Below are 21,905 nucleotides of genomic sequence, written 5' to 3' on the forward strand. Positions count from 1 at the left end.
GGCACCCTCTTAACTAAGGCCCTGTGGCACAAATGGGGGGAAAAAAGGCGAAAGACTTTGATTGTGAAAAATGAAACGGGCATGTAAATTCAGTCACCAAGCTCTTTTTAGCTTTTCAGGGCATTCATGAAAAGACAAAGCCCTCTACTGGCCTCTGCTTTCACCTGCACCAGGCCCTTTGGTATTAGAGATCCAAGTGTCAATGCTAAAAGCTTTTCCGGCATATGTTGTGTTCTTGATATAAATCTACTAGGATGAAGTGCAATTTGGGTCCCAAAAGCCATTGTTAAACATGCATTAAACTGTTTCTGTAAAAGAAGATTAGGAGCTTATCAGAATAGTAAACAGATCTGGGTCGGTTCAGACCTGTAGAAAATACTTATATACAAGAAATACTTTTGCTAAAATAAATAAAAATCTCTACTGCTGATACAAATATTTCCAAAAGATTTAGGTATTATTCCAGCAAATTATGGGAAGCAGGTTAAGGCACTTGCCTTTCCCCTCGTATAGATTTCATACATATTTGATCCCTTTATTTTAGTTGAACACTATCCCCTGGCTGAAGTAGAATGTGTGCTGTGTTCTTTGCCCTTTGCAAATACAAACACACCATACCCACCCAGCCTGGGTGGAGTTCAGATAAGAGTGCAAACATGACACATTCTTAACTCTAAAATAAATACATCCCTTTGAAAGAAAAATGAGTGGTTTTAAAATGTAAAAGCCAAATCTGTGAAGTTTCTTCTGTGTCCATTGCCCTAACAGAATTATTTATTAGCACAATGCTTGGTTTTCATTGAAATCATAGCACTTAATTTGGAAGAATTCCTGTAATTTGGAGTCATTTTACTTAAGATGTATGATGAGTAAAGAGCCACCAAGCTTAGGCCTACAGCAGAAGTGATGGGCACCCACTTTGCAAGATGGGAAGAATCCCTGCTCCTCTGGGTTGTGTCTTCCCCAAGACACTATTCAGAGCATCATGACAGACAGCTCTCTCCAAATTCTTTACCTGGTTAGATCACACATAAGAGGTTTCAAAACATTTGTGTAGAGCTCCTGTGGCATATATTGCTTAAGTCCATACAAGTCAAACCATTCTGAATGATCCTGAACTGTCCAGCACATCAGACAGTATAATGGCATGATCCCCAGCATGTTTTTTGGCCTACACAAACTAGACATCCCAAATTATTTCCCAGGCACAGTTCAGTAGTCTGCACAACCCCACGACAACTCTCAATGAGCAGTCCACAAGCAGCTACCCTGTTTTAGAATCTGAAAGTGTTTAGCAGTAGATACAGTGTTAGTGCCAGAGCACGATTCTAGGCACGCTAAAACATAGCTTGTGTGAATACTGACTGGACTGTACTGGCACAGAGGCTGCTTGGTAATTTTGGTTTCTACCTGGGAAAAGATGAGAGTCAGCAAAGCACATCAAGGCCAGCATTACCAGGATGGCACACGACTTCACTGTACGTCCAGCTCTGCACATATAAAAGCATCTTTCAACTTATTCCACGGTTTCACTTATGAAGAGTGGCACATTATTAGAAAAAGGGCTCACAATGGTAGCGTTAGTACCCTAGCCCTACTAGTCTCATGGAAATATGAGACTTGAACAGAATGAATTAACATAATTAGGAAGAGACCTGGAGATGATGTTGGAAAGAAAACTTATTCGGATCCAAGGAATACTACTATACAGGGGATTTCTAAGCAATCATTTTCACAAACAGACCAACTTTCAGAGTAACACACCTATAAAAACAAAACCGGTGGAGATCTTAAATTATATTTATCATGAACTTGGGTTGGACCTGTCAATAATGATAATCCCTCAAGTAGAAACTCCACAGACATGTGGACATAGCACAGCTGAAGCAACCAGACAGGTATTACTGGAAAAAGAAAAAAAAAAAAAAAATCACACAAAGATATTTGGTGAATAAAGAAACAAGAAATACCCAACAAAAAGACAAAACATATAAAAACATCACCACAGACCAGTATTTTCAGAGAATTTATTTATATAATTATTTCAATTTGGCACACATTTGGAAAATGCTAATACAATTTGGTGGGACAACAGGGAAAATGGTGGAGTGTTGCTGATCTTTCGGAGAGAAAAAAATGAAATGTGAATTACAAATAAGGAACAGTTGGGTTAGGAAATAAGATTATCTGAAAGTGGACTCTATCAACTGTAGATCATAAAAAACCCTGAAAGACTCAGAATATCTGGGATGATGTCTCAAATGTAGATTGAAGCGGCCAGAGGCAAGTTTAACACAACCCAGGTTGTTTGCTCTATTGACACAAGTTGAGCTTTTCAGAACTTAATTTAATTTACTGTTTCTGTTTTATCTGGCTTGTTTCTGCTCACAGTGAGTTCAGTGGGAATGTTGCTACTGAGTTCAACAAAATCAGGCCTTTCACAGAGGGCCAATGCAGCCTCTTTAATAACCAATGAAGTTCTACACCCAGGAGGCCACAAATGTCAAATGCTTGTAACATTACATTGAAAAAATGTTTTATCTTCTTTTTGTGTGTTTAACTTCCCCTTAGTCCATTTGCATCTTCTCTGCATGTTCAGTACCACTAATCACATGAACCTCTCTAGGTTGCCATTATTTTGTTGGCAACTATTACCCTTGTGGTAGAATCAGCACACTGGATGTTGATCCCAAACATTAACAGCTTCAGGATGAACTGGATATTTACTGCTGGGGCCCTCTCATTCTGTGACTGTCTTTACCTTTGATCTCTCACTTTTCCATATTGACTAAGAAAGAGGTAAGAATCAGAAAGGAACAGAGAGGAAGAGCAAAGAGGGAAAAGTGGCCACTAATTACCAGCTCCAGAGGGAGCTACAGTAGGAAATCAGATGAGCACTTCCAAACTTCTCCCAGAAGAGCTGAAAGAGCTGATGTGGTGTCTGAACACCACGAAGTGTAAGGCTTCATCAGCTTCTCAGTATGAAATGTGAGTGGCACAACCTGTTTGTAGGGTGGGAAGACGCAGCAGGTGCCAGCACTTTGTTGTAAGAGCTGCCAAACAGAAGTTGTGGTTCACAAGTCAAGCAGTGGAGTCCTGAGAGCTGCCACATTCATGTCTCAGTGAGTAACACTACAGTGAAGGGGCTATAGTGCAGTTTTACCATTGAGGATAGCAGATCAGAAGATACTACCATCAATGATATTTTGGCAAAGTCAAATCTGTAACTGTTTGTGTGAAAGGGTCTAAACATCTAAAACAAAGCACTGAAGAAAGGCTCAGCATAAGTGACCTGATAGAAAACCATCCATTCAGGCTCACTTGATTACAGACAGTCCTTTGCACTCTCATCAAGCTTGGGTTTAAAATCCCACAGGCATTTATCTGTGGTTCATTGAATCTTAAATGTATTATTATCTAACCCCTGAAAGACAAGGGAAATTAAATGATCAATGTAATTTAAAAATCAAGAAACAGAAATAAGTGTTCTGTGCTATAATTTCTTCAGCACAGCCATCTGCTTCTTTTCTCTCCACTTCTCTAGTCTGCTCAGGAAACATATCTATGAAGAGGTGGGGCATAACTGGGGAAACACTAGCCTAGAAAAGCAGTTTTTCTCTGGGAGAAACTGCAACTGGAATGACATCTATGAGACAATGAAGCAGCCAGTCTCTGCTGACATAACACAGCAGAAGTGCAGCACAACACTCAGTCACTTCTCATTGCACTGTTCTTGGGGGATATAGACTCCTGGTTTTACACTGCTAACCCACGAGTATACAAAATTGCACCACTGTTATACAATTCCAACAGACAACAGGATGCTACAAAGATATTGGAATACATGTGTTGATAAACAAAAGGGCAGAGATAAATTCAAGTGCTGACTCCACCCTTCCCACCCCTGAGCTCCAGCCACTGCCATTTAAAAAGAAAAACAAGTTCTTCTCCACATCTGAAGCCAATCAGAAAATCTTTTCACTCTAAGAACCATGAAGTAAAAGCAAATGTACGAACCAGTATCACCAGATGACTGCAGCTTTACCTATATGGTTAATTCACTCTCCAAGTATGCCATTTCTGCTAAGTATTTTCATGATTATTATTATGTGCTCTGTAGATCGGAACAGCTCTTATATAAGTCCATCTGTAAAACTCTGCCAAACAGGTTAATCTCAAAACCAGTTAAGTACAATATTCAACCCTTTTATTTCTATGTCCATTTATTTAGAAAACATTCATTCAAGGAATGAAAGCTAGGACTCTTGGTACAGTACTAGGTATCGTTTATGCTACCATACACTCTTTTTAGCAGAATGAAAAAGAGAAAATACATATGGTTTTAGAATAATTTCACTTTCAATTACCTTAACCATAATAGCCACTCAAAAATATCCATTACTGGAAAATCAATACTAAAATAATACATTCTCTTATTTCTCTTATTTGGAACCAGGATGATACCACGATTTTTAGAAAATATATACTTGTGTAGGACCCACCTACACCATGCAATTGTTTTAAGTAGCATCCCTAAAAATGGAATGACAGCTTTATGTGGAAATGGTTAGGATGCAAAGAAGAATGTTCTAGCCTAGCAGTGAAATACAGGTATGGCATGATTTCCTATCCCTCTGGGCATAAGCTTAAGTCACATCCACACTGCTGAGACCAAACAAGTATTCAAGCTAGAACTGCAAAATGTTTTAGAATTGAGTGTAAACATAGTCAAAGAAATAGGACATACTGAGCATTAATGCTATACAAACAACGCAGTGCACTGGCACATGTGCACTAAGCCAGCACTTCTGAATACCTGCTGGTCTGTGCAAGAGTTACATTTATTGCAAAATGACATCAGAAACTGACAGTCACCAGCTGCTTACCTATTCTCATAACAAAGCTGCTGCTTTTTCAAATAGACTCGGAGACCCCAAGCACCACATTAAGCCTCAGCTGTGAGAAAGCTCTATGAGCTCAGGCTCTGCTGGAAGTAATCAACTGGGCATTGCACTCTCACCTTTTCTTCAATTTCACAGGAAGTGAGATTAGGCCAAAAAGGGTCTCCTGTGAAAGGTACTGAACGCAGTGATCCATTGCAACAGAGCAATTTAGGACATAAATGGGTCCAAACAAGCACAAGTCTTACTGGTGGAAGACTAGGCTCTTTTAGCCAGCACATGGGAGGAAGGAAAGGGCTTTTCCTAAGGTATCCTCTTTTCCCTCAACTAAGATGCAATTAAGCCCTGACACATTACATAACAGCTTATTTTTCATTTCCCATACAGAAGCCAAGTCTGATCACAGCTTATGCAAGGATGTGACAGAAGCACACCCAAAATAAAAGCAGTCACATTTTCACAAGGTAAGTTTACACATTATTTCAGTCTGAATCTAAAACCTCAACCTGCCACAGCCTTTGTCTTAATTGCCTATTCAATTCCTGTGACACAATTAGGTTTTTATACTAGGCTAACTAGGGCTATTTCTCATATTTAAATTTTAATCTGTCTTCTTAAATAAACAGACTTTTTTTTTTTCTTTAATTAGGCTCTGAGACATTTAAATCAGCCTTAAAAAGCTGCAATCTTCTTGTGTATTACTAAACCCTTGATAAATATCTGGCTTTTTATTCTTCACTGAGCTTTGGAAACTAAATAAGTTTTTTGAAATAGATCAGATCCTTTTAAAAAAAAAGGGCATAATCACTTAATTGTCCTAGTATGTAGCAGTTCATTAAATTTAAGAACTGGAAGTAAAGTTGCTTTGTGTATTATCTACAAATGTAAAACCTATTTTCAAAGAGCAGCAATAGTGTTAACATTAGAAAAAACATTCCTTAAACAAAACTACCCGTACCAAAAGGCTAGTAGGACTAAGCTTCAGTCTACTTTGCCAGTAAGATTGAGGAATAAAAGGCTATATCTGTAGTGCTGCAACAAATGAGAAGATTTTTTGGAAATATGAACTTCAGCTAGAAGTTAAAATCAACATCTAGACACGCTCCACTACCGATCCAGGGAGAAAAACCTCTTCTTACTCAGAACTGCATTTCCAATTCAAAGCACGAAAGAAGTTAAAGTCACTAAGAATAAGGTTTAAACAACCCAAGCTTATAATGATTAAACTTCAAACAGAAAACACCTGTAACTAAAAATTTTAGCTTTACTGAGGAGAGAGGGGAAGCTTCTTTAATGATAAGTCAAACAACGGGTACATTTTACCCTTCTGAAAACCTTGATGGGGTGCAGAGAACAACAATGCAGATGGTTATGTTTTTGCAGGTAAAAGTCCAGATGTTTTAGAGGTGTAACAAACTGTCATTTGATATCAAAGAACCCACATTCTGTTGTGTATATACTGGATTGAAAAGAACATTTTTCAGTAAAGTTTTGCAGACCCTGCTGTACTTCAAGTGCCACATGTTCTTCAAACTTTCTTAAACAGATTCAAGTTCTCTACGTAGATTATCACAACCCACAAGCTGTTTGGGATGGCTCAAGAGCTTCCTGCAGAAAAGAGTGCACCTTAAGCTAAAAGGACAGAAAGTTATTTCCAGGGCTGCAGAAAAATTGCTGGTTTATATCTCATGTTGTAAATGGAAATAACCCAGTCAACTTACTAGTTCTGTTAAACCCATTCTCTACAACTCTGTTCAAATGAAAAAAAAAAACAACAACAAAACAAACAAAACAACAGGTACTGAAAGAAGAGGCTGCTTCTATTGGCACAAACACCAAATGATGAACAAGTCCTACATTAGAGAAAAATCTAGCATGCATCTTCAACACTGTACACAGAAAACAAGGACAAGAAGTAACTGCTAAAAACTATACAAGGAAATGCTGCCTTCTTTTAAAAAGGTATATGGAAATAATCACACTGATTAATAAAACACCGATATTCACAACCCATCTGAACTAAAACTGGTTTACACCTTCAGGAAAGAAGTCAAAATAGTACAGAACATTTCTTTTTTTCTCTTAAAAAGCAGGAGTGCCACACTGTCAAAGATAAACTGCATATAGATTTGAATCAACCTTGTGCTTTCCATTCAGGGGATACAGAATGAGGTCATGTTTCCTGATCAGCTGTTCACAGTTATCAGAAGCCTATTCAAATCGAACATTTTTCCTACCTAATTCATCATGGAGTTTCTACAACTACAGTAAGAAGTAAAAGGTTTTAAGAAATTCCTGTGAGAAATACTTAAGTTATTTTATGACAAAATTTGGATTTTTCTTTAGTTCACCTACGTTCACTAATATATATGGTATATGCACCTTAAGTATGAGAACTGCATGAAAACAGTTTGAAAAAAATAAAACATCGAAACTGATGTGTGAGGCCATCGGTCCCCTTCCTACTTCTGATTATTTTATTTTATTCTTTTTTAAATACCACCACTGACGAAACCCAATGCAGGATTATAGACCCCAAACCCACACCAAACTGCTTTGCTTTGCTGTGCATCTTTCCCAGCAGGTTTTCATACCTGCTTCTTCAGACAGAGCATCTGGAAGCTACAAAAGCACAACTTGTACTTCTCCATCAGTCATGTTTATTTGTGTGATGTTTTTTCCAGATCTGGAAGTTTTTCAATTAGTGCTTTATGGTTCATGTTGATACTGGCTATAAGTCCTCCCTCATTGCCATCTGAGCCAGTGTAACTGATTTCTTCACCAGTCAGGGTAGTCATATGGCCACCCAACGCTCTCAACACTGCATTTCCAGCACATATGTCCCACTTCTTAATGTAGGTGACATGGATATACACGTCAGCTTCTTCTTGGTTCTTCTCAGGCACATCAAGGAGGGCCAACACTTTATAACCTAGAAGAAATGGGCAGAAGAAAAAAAAAAGGAAAAACAAATTAAACCAAGTTTTCCTGTAGAGACATATTAAAAGAACAAGACCAGAAACTGAAATATAGTTCTGCTCTTACATTTATGCACTTATCTCTCAATCCCTGTATCATGCTGTGAAGTCTACCTTTTTCTTCCTGGCTTTTTATTACAATTGAAAGAAGAGGCATACACCACTCTAATAAAGCAACTCAGTACAGGGAATTCCTCTTTATCATTCATTATGCAGTACAAAGTCATTGCTCAAAATAGTATTCTATCTTTTATGGAATTTTTTTAGTTTTTCAGTCTTTGACCAATACTCTTGTTTCATTAAACTGTTCCTTTCTTTATCTCATACCGAGTCAAACCCCAAAGAAGATCTGCTATGATCAAATACACTTACACTTTCTTTGTCATAAGAAGACTTGTTCAGATTCAATAAAGAACCAATGCAAGATATTCTTAACTAAACAATCTCTAGAGGAACTCTGGCTTTCCACATTAAAGACACAGTAAGATACATTTCTGTGAAATTCAAATTTTGCATGGCTTTTCTCAGACTTTAAAACTGCTAATGCTTCACACTAGTGCCTCACATATTTGCATTCTGTCAGTAACATGCGTAAAGATATTGTGTAAGTTAAAAGCATGCTAAAAATCTTTTTGAATTGAGTATGAGGCAGATAAAAATGGACTATAGTGACAACAGTTTTCTCTTTTGACATAAATGCAAGAAACAGCACCAAACTTTCATGGCTTTTTACTTAGTGTTTTTTTTAAACAAACATACTAACAGTTAACTAACAACCAACTCAACTGAGGCATCAGTGACTTCAAAGAACGCACATTAGTCTGTTCAATAAAAGGACCACAACAATATCGCTGGTCCAGGCTACGAGTCACTAACATGCTGACTTGTGAATAGCCTGAAGCCTAAACTAAGGTTGCATCTAGGTCCCTAGACACAGGAAAAACTGTGTCCCTTTTGTCAAGTGCTTGCTTTTAGGGATGTGAAGGTCAAAAGGCAACAGGAAAAAGAGGAGATGCCACAGATACATCCTTCTGTCTGGTAACAGCTACAAACATTCAGAAGCAATAAAATGGATAGGACGCTTAAAGAACCAAACCTGCTCCACCAGCGGGGATTATCACAGTTTTATTTCCAAATGTCTGCCGCGCAACCTGCTCAACTTTTCCTGCATGGGAGCGGGACACAATAATCCTTGGAGTTTTCTCATTGTAGGAGGAACGAGCTTTTATGTTCGATCCACCATCCACCATTGCCCATGCTAAAAAAGAGACACAAATTCTGCTAAGATTTACAAAAGAGAATCTCTGTTAGGTGTTGAGATAAAAGGATACTTATCAAAAAAAAAAAATATAATTGATACCTCTGACTTCGTATCTCTCCCTGCTGTAAAAGAGAAAGTTAGGGCTGACAGAGGAAGGGATGCATACCCACATGTGCACACAGGTGGAAGAGAAACAGCCTCCCCCTCCCACATTTATGCATATGACACTATACCATGCCTGCTTTTCTTATGTGACACTTTAAAAAAAACAGACTAAGATGGAAAAATCACAAGTAGCAATCTTTAGAACTTGCAGTTGGAAAGCCATAGAAGTTAAAAGGATGGCTCCTCGTCAGAAATAGTTCAAATATTACCTCAAATAACATTTTTATACAAGAACAAAAAGCCCCAGTATCCTTCAAAGCGTATAAAAAAACCGTTATTGAGTCATTCTGCTCAGAAGGATAGTGATGCTAAGGAAGGAAATGGCTCAGGAGGATAGCAATACAAAGAGAAACATTCAGTGTTGTGCTTCAGAGAACTGAATTTAAAACACACAACTCCCAACTTGTTTCACTGTGAGGTTCAAAGCCAAGCTTGGTAGGTGGCATCCCCCAACCGCTAATCTGACATTTAGTCAGCAAAGTAACCAGCAATTTCATCTCACTAGAGGGTGAGATTGTATGGCAACAGATTGAGCTCTGTGTAATAACAACGCCGACTGCCCTTTATTACTTTGTATTTGTGTGGTACTATTAGGAACAAACCTACGCTTAACATATCAGTATTTCCAGCTTGGAAAATGAATACTTGTCACACAGAATGACAGAATTCATTGCATTTCATCTGATGCCATGCCTGAACATTTCACACTTCACTATTATTAAAGGAGATAAATTCTCAATATTACAATGCTAAAACCCTGTTTCTTCAGATAGATATTGATACACAGAAAAATGTTCAAAACCCTCCATGATTCTTGCAGCATATTGGAATATAGCACATATTTTTAAGTGCCTATAAATTAATTTCATATTTAAAGACTGTAAAATATATAGCATAAAATATTGAGTGTTCAGTGGGCCCAAAAAAGAAAACAAATACAAAAAACATTTATTCACTTAGTTTTTGTGCTAGACCTACTGCACAACTTTGGAACTCTAGAGGTCAGTATTGCCTAAGGGAAAATGTAAACAGAACTTCTTGTTCCAAAGACATAGTAAGACATGAATACTAAAACTACTTTGAAGCTTTCAGAAGTGCGCACACATTGCCAAACTTGCAGCAATGCTCGCTGATACACCATTAATACTAAAGAATTAATTACTTCACAGTTGTGGCACTAAAAGCATGGTAGATAATCAATAAGGTTATGCTAGACAGCCTTGGCTGTTACATACAAACAGTTGCCATTAAGATCTTCAATCAATCTTTGTTATTCACACTTAATGAACACCAGCTCCTGGGTATAATATCACAGACCCAAGTTATTCTGCTGAATGAGCAAAGAACTCTTTTCTGCTAAAGACTAAAAGAAAACATAAGACTGGTCAGTATTTGTAGGTTAAACTTTTTTTGGTTTTCTATAAGCACTCTGCTTGAAGGGATCTTAATTTCTAAACATATTTTCAGTTAGTTGGTATTAAATGCATCCTTTTTATGTTAAACAAGAAACAGCAATTTCATTTGTGGTTTTACAGCACAGAACACATCTGGAGCCCTGAAGCAGAACACTGCAGCAGTGTTCTTTTGCCCCAGGTACTATTTTCTCATTGATATCTAGAGATGTTGTCTGAAACATCAAATTTTAATTAGCACTATGACTGATGATGATGGAAATGCGTGAAGGCATGAAGGTACCTGTATATGACGAGAATGGCTTGTGTATCACTCCTATTACTGGTTTACCATTTACAGCCACACAAACCATTGTTGTGACATACTGTCGAAGATCCTCTGTGGGCAAAACAAGAAAGTGAGCAAGTTTACAATCAGATGCCAAGAACAGAAAAAGAAAACAGACATGAGATTATAGAAATGTTGTTCTCTGAAGATTAGTCTGCATTCTGCCTCTTGCAATTATGGAACTTTGATGTATTTTCAAATAACCTTGCAGTTTTCAAAAGACTTATCAGTTTTCCAGCAATTTTTCCTGTTAAGTAGATGTAATCTATACTACCAGATCTAATACTAACAGCTGTGTCTTATGCAGCACGTATTTTCATGGAAATCTGTGCCCCCTTTCTTTGCCTCACCTCCTATCCTCTGTTGGTTCAAAAGTGATAATTCAAATACCATGGAACGTTCACGGGAACGGGTGAATGAAATATTCACCAAAACAATCTATTTACTCTGTAGTACTTATCAGCAAGAATTTTAGTTTAGATTGCCTTGAACTCCTTACATGACATCCTTTAAAGATTTGAAACGGAGGAAGACTGAATTATGCATGCATTTTTAAAAATTGTAACAAAAATTTTCTTATATCAACTTAAATAGAGTATTTTCTTAGTATTCCCCTTAAATAAACAAAACCAAAAATCTGAGATAGTGTTGCCACAGTAATAACTGAAATAAAGAAATGTGTAATTCCAGTAGAATCCATAACTGAGTTACCATTTATTATAGCAATTATTTAGTTGTGAAAAATACTGAAGTAATTTTGAGAGCTGGAATATATAAAAGTAAATGCTGTGATGTGGGAACTATAGAAATTTCATTATGCAATTAACACCACACTATCTTTGACATAACAAACTTTAACAAGAGATGTCATTTTAAATACTTACTGTTTTGTCTCCAGTATAAAAGGCAGACTCAGAATTACACACATGATTTGTCAACAAGAATCAGCTACCTGTGTATTCTTGTGTAGCATCTAATGGATCGATCCAGACAGTAACACTCTCTGCTGGAACCTCTTTAGGTTGTATTTTTTGCTTTATGTCTTCAGGAATACTGCGATCCCAGGGGACTGTCTCCTGATCAGCTGTATCAACACGCTCCTCAGAATTTATCTGTGGTAAGACAACAAAAGTAGTTGCATTAACTTATCTGACACAGCCACTGCAGTATTCGGGAAAATTACAGGTTTGCTCACATTTTCTCTTTCTTCCTTTACCTCCAGCTCAAAGTGCATGAATTACTCATTTTTTCAGAAACTCACAAGCTATTACCATCATGTTAATAAACAATGGAAAACCACAATCCATAATTTTACTATGAACCAGATCACAGCTGGACATTGCTGCTTTGGCTGCAACTCTCCCTACTGAAAATTCCCACGGTATGAATTGCATTTTTAAAAAAATCAATATTTAAATGCAGCTGCTTCAAAGATTACAGGCAGAACATTTGACTATGGAGAATCATAGAGTATACAGATAGTAGGGGTATAATATCCAATTTATACAGATCAGTAAATGTAATTGAAATGTGCAGATACACTATAAACAGGTATTTTGCAGACTGTGTATGACTTAGACAAGTAGGAATCTTAGTATATATTTATTCCTGCTGCCAGCATTGAGTTACAACTAGGAGTCTAAGCAGCTCAAATGAATGTTACCATTACATAAACATGAACAAATTAGTAACATCCCATATCTGTCTTTAGGGCAGACTGGGCTAAGGTATTAAGATGGCCCATGAAGAACAGTTATAAACAGCAGTCAAAGGTCACATTTAAGCCTGCTGTCACCTGCAGCCTAGCTTAATGAATTTTTTTTCCACACCAGAGGGCATTTCAGTATGCCAAATAGAGTTTGGTCCAGTAGTGGAGCACACAGCACCAACCTGTTGAATGGAATAACGTTCTGTAAAACCCAATATAATGTCATGATGACTACAGCAGCACTACGTTTTTGGATCACAAGAGATGCAGTTGTCACAAAATGCTGTATGTAACGATCTCTCATGTTACAAAATATTGCATAGCCTAGCAGGAAGAACCACTGTTTCACTAATTACTCAGCAGGATGATGATGCTTATGGCTTAGATGTATAGGTTAGATGCCTAAAGTCAAGAGTAACCAATCTGGACTTTAGGCTACTTTAGAACGTGACAACACAAGCTTTTTTATTCTTGCTAAATTTAAATGTGTCTCCCTCTAACATAATTCTAAATGGTTGCCAAACTGGGTAGTTCTCAACTCCAGTCAAGGTAAAACAGTAGGTGCACACGGCATGCAATGTATCTGCCATCTAGAACCACCAATTTCCCTTTACTTGCTACGGATAGAGTCAAGATGATAATTCAGATTCAAGTATCTGACTGCAGGAGTAGATAAGTCCCTTCTGACTAAAACAGCTTATTACAGATGTTGTAGGTAAGTGATACTGAAAGACAATGAAAATGAAGCAGCTATAAGACGATGTTTGAATGTGACAGACTTTGTAAGGGTAAGATTTTTACATAATTCACATTGTGACAAGAAAAGACATCACACACACCTCAACTGTAACAGAGTTACAGAGCGAAGAGTTGAGTCACCTTCTCCAAGAAAATTCAAAAAGAAAAAGCAAGCAGCACTGCAGCTACTCCAGCCATACATCATAGGTGTCTTCTCACGTAAAACCAGTATCTGAAGCACTGTATGCCAGACACAGAGCCCTTGAAGTTGCCGTGACATTTACAAATTAAACATCTGTCACTGTACAATAAACCTGATGATTGTGTTTTCCCTTAGGGAAAACGGTGCTGCAAAGTCAAGATGAGTAGTTTCACAGACTTGGCAGCCTCAACACAGCCCCCGGGCAGTTTAAGTTCCACTACAGCACATTACATACCACCATAAAAAAAAACATTTCCTCAACAGAAGAAAGAGGCCTCCAAAAAATTAAAGGGTTGGAATCAATGCTCAAAAGGAAGTAAGTCTTGTTAAACCTGTTGTTACAGTACACTCAAAGTCTGAAACTTTATGAAAGGTACTGTTTTCAGAGAAAGATCTCCTAACCATCTAAATTTTGCATTGGTGGCCATGACACTGCAGTATTTATAATGCTTGTGAGAAGGCTCTTTCAACAGCCATAATTATTCTGCCAGGAAAAAAAAATGGGGAAACAGTGATAAGGTTGCAGAGCCATCTAGAGAAAACAAATAATAATAATAATAAAAAAAAAATCAACTGAGTCACTAGTTCTTCCATTTATATGACCATTTACTCTATAGCTGCGGCTAAATACTCCACAAACAACAGATCAAATAGAAATGCACAGCCATTCCAAAATATTCAGTTGTTAAAATTATTTGTTGTTAGAAAGTTATAATATAGGTGAATCACCAAGCCTTAACACTGGGAACTTCTTTTATACCTTTTGTTTGTATGTTTGTTAAATACAGGAGAATATGCTCAGAAAACATGTCTGTGTTAGTACAATGTCCCTTCTTACATGTCATTCTCATTTGCTGGATGCCTCCAGAAGCCGTGATTTTATACTTGAAACTTCTCTGAAGTGATATGAATATGCAGTTGACTGCATTCTCAAATCTTCTCTCACAAATCAGGAGCAGCTATGGCAGAAAGATAATCGTACCACCAAACACTTTAGAAAATAAAACCAGTTTGAGCCAGATGCTCTGAGTCAATTAAACCGATACATTAGTGAAAATAATTATAAAGTTTGCATGCATGCTATCATGTACAGAACTTTGCCTACTCCTAAGAGTCAGATTTAGATAGCAAACCATCATGCAAGAACTTAAGATAGCTAGCAGAAGACAGGAATAAATTCCTACTTGGAGTTACCCACCCAACAGCTGTAACTTGGCAAGTTCTGGAAGCTGCCCACTGACACTAAGCTTAACTACATTTCAGCAATCCTCCCCAGTTATGCTTAAAGCAAAAGCACTCCTCACAAAGAACTGCATCAAACACAGAGGTTTAATACAATATATGTAAACAGGTGCATGGAATACTGCTGAAAGGTTAAAAAAAAATCATAAATAAGGCAGTCTGGCTGAATCTCGACAGCACGGAGTGTCCTCAAACTGAGCCTGTGAGGTGCAGGAATTCCATAAGGAGCAAGGGATGCTGCTCATGGGAGCCAGCAGTAGATGTCCAATGGCAACACCAGGATCAGCCCACAGTGCATCTTCCAAAACATCCAGGTGTTTCCAGCCTTCAAAAAACTCTTGCACAGAGAACACGCCCCTCCAGCACATTGGTGGCTGGAATACAGACCTGCTCAGGGACACAGGAAGCAACTCCAGTGTACTGGATAAATGCAGTGCTCTTAATAAACAGCCAACAGTCCTGAACACACAAAGACTTCAGGGAACCTCACAGTGGCTCTTTGTCCTGTGCAGGGATACTCCCTACCAGCACTTCATGATGTCTTTGTGGCAGCTCATCACCCAAAAAGCCTACTTGAATCCTAGCTAGGTGTCCGTGGCATGGTGCACAACCTCAGGCTTTTTCCTGGTTTAAAAGAGTAGGACACAACTGCAGTTTTGCCTTTGAATTCACCCGTTAAAGATAAATTAAATGGAAAAAGTATATGCTAAAAAAATAAATAGAATCTTCTTTCAAATCATTAGGTGACTTTTTAAAAGCATGCATCAGTACATGCAAATGCAATGCTTTTCTTAGAAAGTGTTTGGTGGTATGTGAATTTGTTTTACATTTAGTACTCCCCCTTCTTCCCCACATACTTTATACAGCCCAACATTAATTTTGTATTTAATATACAAATAATCCAGTATCTTGAAAAAGACAAGGTTGCACAGCTACCTATTCCTGAGAGCATCAACATCCCTGTTTCATAATTAAGTCCTCTCAAATCCAAACCTTAGTGCTGTTTTATTAGAAAATAAAACAACACATATACTATCATACTGGTATTATAAAGAAGAAATACTCATTAAAATAAACTAAAAAAACCAAACAAAACAAAACAACAAACAAAAACCACACCCCAAACAAAAACAAACAAAAAACCCAACACCACAAAAAACCACCCCCACACACAGAGTACAGGTAACAACAAAAGATAACATTCACTAGTCAGAATATGAATGTAAGAGCATTCCAGATATTACACTGTAAGAACAGAGACTGGAATATGTTGCCTAGAGAGGTAGTAGATGCCCCATTCCTGGAAGAGTTCAAGGTCAGGTTGGACAGGCCACTGAGCTACCTGATTGAGCTGAAGATGTCCCAGCTTCTCTTCTGGGACCGACTGCCAGGGGGTTGGACTAGATGGCCTTGAAAGGTCTCTTCCAACCCAAACTATTCTATGATTCAATAGATAAGTTTATTGATTTGAATGTGAGCACGAAAATAAAAACCCTGGAGGCCTAGAAAAAACAGCATGCACAGGGGAGCATTAGTAAAACATTAATAGATGTTGTCTGTTTTGTTAGTGCAACAATGCTGCATGACCTAGGCAGGCACTTCACTAGTAACGATGCACTGTAAGCATTATGCATACCCAAGAGTCAAACTTAACTTTGCCATCTGTATTCACCTGAGTGGATATGGAGAAAAGAAGTGGAGAGACAGAAGTAAACCCAGACATTTACAAACAATAAGCCAACGATGATTCCAATTCCTTCTTTCTGGCTGACTAAGTCCTTTGTGGACAGTAGAAGATATTTTACACTACATATATCCTCTGGACTAATGTGCAGAGCAACTAGTAAGAGTTCAGGTTTGTGTCTGTCCAATCTGGTGGTCTTCTATGATGGAGTGATTGCAACAGTTGACAAGGAAAGATCAACTGGTGCAGTCTACTGAGACTTCTGTCCCTACCTAGACATGGCCCCACATGACATCATCTCCAAATCAGAGAGATATGGATTTGGAGGGTAGACTATTTGGTGGATAAGGAATTGGATAGATGGATGCCACCAGAAAGTTGTGCTCAATGGCTCTACGCCCATGTGGAAGTCGGTGATGAATGGTGTCCCTCGAGGCTGTGTTTTGGGACTGATCCTCTTTGAAATCCTCAACAATTACATAGTAAGATCAAGTGCAAGCACACCCTCAGCAAGTTTGCAGATGACATGAAGCTGAACAGTGCAGCTGACACAACAGAAGGGACACCATCCAGAGGAACCTAGACAAACTTGAGAATTTGGCTCAAAAGAACCTCGTGAAGTTCAACAAGCCCAAGTGCAAGGTGCTGCATCTGCGTAGGGGCAATCCCAAGCATGAGTACAGACTGGGAGATGAACTCATTGAGAACAGCAAAATGGAGGACTCAGGATTCTAGTGGATGAAAACCTGGACATGAGCTAACAGTGTGTACTCACAGCCCAAAAGGCCAACTACCTCCTGGGATGTATGGCCAGCAGGTGGAGGGAGATAATTCTTCCCCTCTATTCTGTCCTTGTGAGACCCCACCTGGAGTATTGCAACCAAGGCCACCAAGGATGGATTTTTCAGCAGCCTGGTGGAAGCTGTCCCTGCTCATGGCAGAGAGGTTGGAAGAAGATGATCTTTAAAGTCTCTTCCAACCCAAACTATTCTACAACTCTAGGATACCCACAACTACACACCTTGAAAGTGTATTGACCTATTAGGTGGCTGCAAGGAACTGTACTTGATTTGCTCGACTGTGCTTCAGAGATGTCACAACTCAGGGAAAAGAGGTTCAACAAGCAGTCTTTGGGCCCTCTCACACTTACAGACCAAGCCTCACCCCTTGAACTGCTGTTGTTGCATTACACCAAAGAGCAACAGGCCCTTATACCCACTGCACTACCAAGTCAGACTGTTTTACCTCCACTGGCTCTGCTTCTCTGTTTTTTTCCCCAAATGCATCAGAGGTGAAAGCTCTCTCAGCTTCTCACAGCATCTGTACATACACAAATTGTGTGAAGGAATCAGATGCCAAAACCTCTGAATGTAAACACCCACTCGACAAGTCAGGACATAAATATGCACAACAGCAGAGCACTCTCCAGGAAAGCAAAAAGCAGTCAAAGCACCATATTTCCAGTATCTGAGGAAAGTGTCTAACCTATCCTGGTTATGAAACAGGGCTCCAAAACCTGTTACAGAAAGAAAGGATGTGCATTCACACCAATACCTAGCTCTCAGGCAGCCAGGACCACTCATGATCCCTCCCTTCCAACTTTTGAACTTGGAGGTAGTGAGTAGCAGTTTTCACTATGAATGAAAGATGCTTCTTGAAAGCTTATGCTACTTGACTTCAAAATGAATGCAAACTTGGAAATTAAAATACCACTTTTTAAGATTAAAATACCTTTAAGCTTGAAACAATTTGAGCAGTAGTGTCAAACACTGATGCCAGTATTATCATGCACAAATCTGAAATGAGTTTTAACTGGGAAAGCAATACAAAAGTTTAGATTCAGGACAGCAGCAAAACTCAAAAAAAGATGCTCAAAGAGAAAGACTGGGATAGAGGAATACTTGACTTCTACCAGTGACAATAATAAAAAAAAAACAAACAGGAACAAACAAAATTAAACTCTATTCAGTTATTTACACTAGAAAATAAGACATATAGCTAGTGCAACTATAGAACATAATTTAATGCATTGGTCAAAAATAAGCCAATAGAGCTCAAAAAGAAACTGTAGGACAGAATTAAATCAGAGAAGTAAGACTGAAGTCTTCATTCTGTGAAAATAATGCTAGTATAGTACAGAATCAAAATTGCAAAATTGTGTGGGTCACTTTAAAATTGGCTTTTTCACAGTAAGAGCACAGAGATAACGTGGTTGAAGTGCAAGTTTAGGGAACACGTTGTCCTCTGTCAATCACTCTTGCCTTTGTGACCAAGTAGGGCTGCTCCTTCAGATGTGCTGAAGATGGCCCATAACGGGAAGTGAACCAGGGTATTCCTAAATAACCTTTATTTTAAATTTTCACCTTGGATACATTCAGTTATCAAGCTCCTGACACTGACCCCTGGACAAGCCATGTAAGAGCCTGAGGCATGGTGCTGAGCGAGATTTTTACCAGGTAATGCTGCTGAAACCCCAGTTATCATGAGATCGTTTTTTCACAGAAACTCTTCTGAGCAAAGCATACTAGTGTTTCTGGCCAGCCTCTAACTGAATTTGGAAAGACTACCTCTCCAGTCCACTCTCCCCCCCCAGCAGCAGCAGCAGGGCTGGCTCAATCATGTCCTTAATCTCCTCACCTAATTCCCATCCCAGTCCTTATTGTAACACCACTGTAGTGTAGCACTAGAAATAAATAGGGCTGCATGGAGAACTAACCAGGAAGGCAGAGAACTAACCCAGAAAAGATAAACAAGATGAATAAAAAATGAAAAGAAGCAGAGGGGATGATTACAGCTGGATCAGAGCTTCAACTCATTCTCAGCATGACAAATAGATGAGGACAACATACTGGTGCAGGAGCAGTAAATACCTCAAGCCTGTAACTGCAGTTAAGAAGAGAAACTGCTGCATATATTTTAGCATTAGGTATATTTAAAAATCTACTGTATAGACATACCTCAGGGAATACATGTGCAAATATTCACTGCTGGATGTTGAGAGCAATCAGATAACACTGGGTAATACCGAAGTTAGAAATAAGTGACTTGCCCCTTCCTTATCTTTCTCATCCCATTTCTGAGGGATATAAAAACAAAATACCACCACTCAATCTACTGCACAGTGATAAAAAAGAATTGATCTGCTCCTCTTTGGTCTTACCTAACATAACTTGAGAAGTCTTGAACTGCATCTATTTATGTCAAACACTCTGTTTGATATAATGATGTAAGCAGTGTAGTTCTTCTTCCTCTGTAGAGACACCACCTTTACTTAAAAGAACAAAGGCAAAATATTTCCTGTGTGGTTTATTTTTCCCCTCAAATTTTGACAGTTTTTTTATAAATCTTAGTATTGTAAGACTTTTTCCAGATTTATTTCAGCTTCTGCAAGTGAGAAGCGTAACTCATCTATATTCTCTTAATAACCACACCTTAAGAGAAGATCTACTCCAGACAGATTGTTTACCTGCTTTCCCTTTTTATGTCCAGCAGCACAAAAGAGGGAACCCAAGGCTGCTCACTGACAAGTTTATTTCAGCCAAATGACTTCTCCCCTTGGCTATTTTGAACACTGAAAAGCCATAATTATTCTCAAGAATCACAGAATAAAAGAATGGTTTGGGCTGGAAGGGACCTTCAAGATAATCTTGTTCAAACTCTCCTGCCACGGGCTGGGACACCTTCCACCAGACCAAGTTGCTCAAAGCCTTATCCTGTATAACTCTGAACAGTTTCATGGAGGAGTCATCTACAGCTTCTCTGGGCGACCTGTTCCAGTGTCTCACCACTCTCACACTAAAGCATTTCTTCTTAATATCCAATCTAAACTTGCTCTCCTTCAGTTTAAAGCTATTTCCCCCTTATCCTGTCCGTACATGCTCTTGTAAAAGTCCCCCTCCAGCTCTCTCACAGCCCCCTTCAGGTACTGAAAGGCCGCTATAATGTCTCCCCAGAGCCTTCTCTTCTCCAGACTGAACAAACCCATTTCCTTTGCTTTACAGGCATATTTTAGCACCTGGCTTTTGTGCTGGTTCATCTTCTCCCTGGCTTCAGCATTTGGCATCAATTTAAATACTGGGGTACCTCTGTTACACTCAAGGATTTCATTATCTGAGAAAATCAGCATTTAGTATAAGCTTACTCTTGGAATTATTTCAGTTTTTGTTTGAGAGCTTTTATTACCAGCATCTTCTTTTGCAAAGAGAGAAGAGGGGATTTATTCGACTTCAACAATGTCTTTTATTCTATAGTGTCAATCTGTACAGGGGGATAAGGCTACAGATATAAAGTAAGTTACTTCTCACAAGATGCAATTTTATATCGCCCCAGAAAATCCTCTGTAATCCTTATATTCACACCAAAACTGCAGCAGATCTGTTCTATGAAAGAGCTACAGCTTTAGATGTGTTGTTCTGAAGTTACACATGCAGAATTTGCAGATTGAGATGATATTTCGTCTTCGCACCTGAGAAGCGTATATAGTATGTATATAGTAAAAGAAAGCTTTTATTTTGGTTTGGGCAAATGGTTATAAATACAGTTCCATCACAGACTTTAAGAGACAGAATGTCTTATTAGTATATACAGCTAAGTGAATTACTTTTTAAACAAACGATATTGTTATTATTCCCATCACGGACTTAGAAAAATAAACATCCCAGAGTTGATCTGTCAGATTGAGTAACACCTGATCACCTGAAAAATCTGTCAAACACATTCTTCCTAGACATCCTCAATGCTCAAGCTCAGTCAATCTAAGGAGGAGTGGGGAAAAGGGAAAGACATATGCCTGGACACATTTTTGTCTTAATACTGGTTTCAAGAACACATCTGCATTTTATAAAGTACCATCTAACTCTTAAACACTAGCAGCACAAGTCAACTGTAAAAAAAAATGAAAAGCAGTACTGAAGTTCTTTAAAAGTAGATGTTTGAAGACAGCACCCTCTAGGAGAAAGGCACACAAGTCAGGCTGTCACTGCTAAGAATCCTATGCACCACAAAGTTCGCACATGTGACCACAGACACAGAACATTTCACTGAGCTTTTCAAGCCCAGACCGAAACTCAGTCTTCTCTAGAAGTACAGGCAGCTCTTATATCTAGATTAATGAAGTCCCTCTCTCTGTGAAAGGGGAGAAAGCAAACAGGTTGCAGGCTGTGACCCACGTAAGCTGTAATGCCAAGCTCCAAGAGGACACTGAATAATAAAAGAGAATAGGAGTCAATACTTTTTCTTCCTTTAACGTAGAGCCTGCGAAGTTGGTTTGTCCCTGACATACCGAAC

General features: G+C 38.5%; 1 protein-coding gene across 1 annotated transcript in view; it reads right to left on the minus strand.

Moving 5' to 3' along the window:
- Positions 1 to 2,003: 2,003 nt before the first annotated feature.
- IMPAD1 (inositol monophosphatase domain containing 1) overlaps positions 2,004 to 21,905 on the minus strand; it is a 21,864-nt gene continuing 1,962 nt past the window's right edge. The window contains exons 2-5 of the mRNA XM_027889523.1: positions 11,998 to 12,157; positions 11,001 to 11,096; positions 8,976 to 9,137; positions 2,004 to 7,833 (exon numbers count right to left, since the gene is read on the minus strand). Of these exons, the coding sequence (XP_027745324.1) occupies positions 7,562 to 7,833; positions 8,976 to 9,137; positions 11,001 to 11,096; positions 11,998 to 12,157 (690 nt within the window). The 3' untranslated portion in view covers positions 2,004 to 7,561. The remainder of the gene's footprint in view (positions 7,834 to 8,975; positions 9,138 to 11,000; positions 11,097 to 11,997; positions 12,158 to 21,905) is intronic.

This window comes from Empidonax traillii, unplaced genomic scaffold (genome assembly GCF_003031625.1).
Source record: "Empidonax traillii isolate 1590-97213 ecotype Southwest subspecies unplaced genomic scaffold, ASM303162v1 scaffold264:size1143063, whole genome shotgun sequence".
In the NCBI taxonomy this organism is placed as follows: domain Eukaryota; kingdom Metazoa; phylum Chordata; class Aves; order Passeriformes; family Tyrannidae; genus Empidonax; species Empidonax traillii.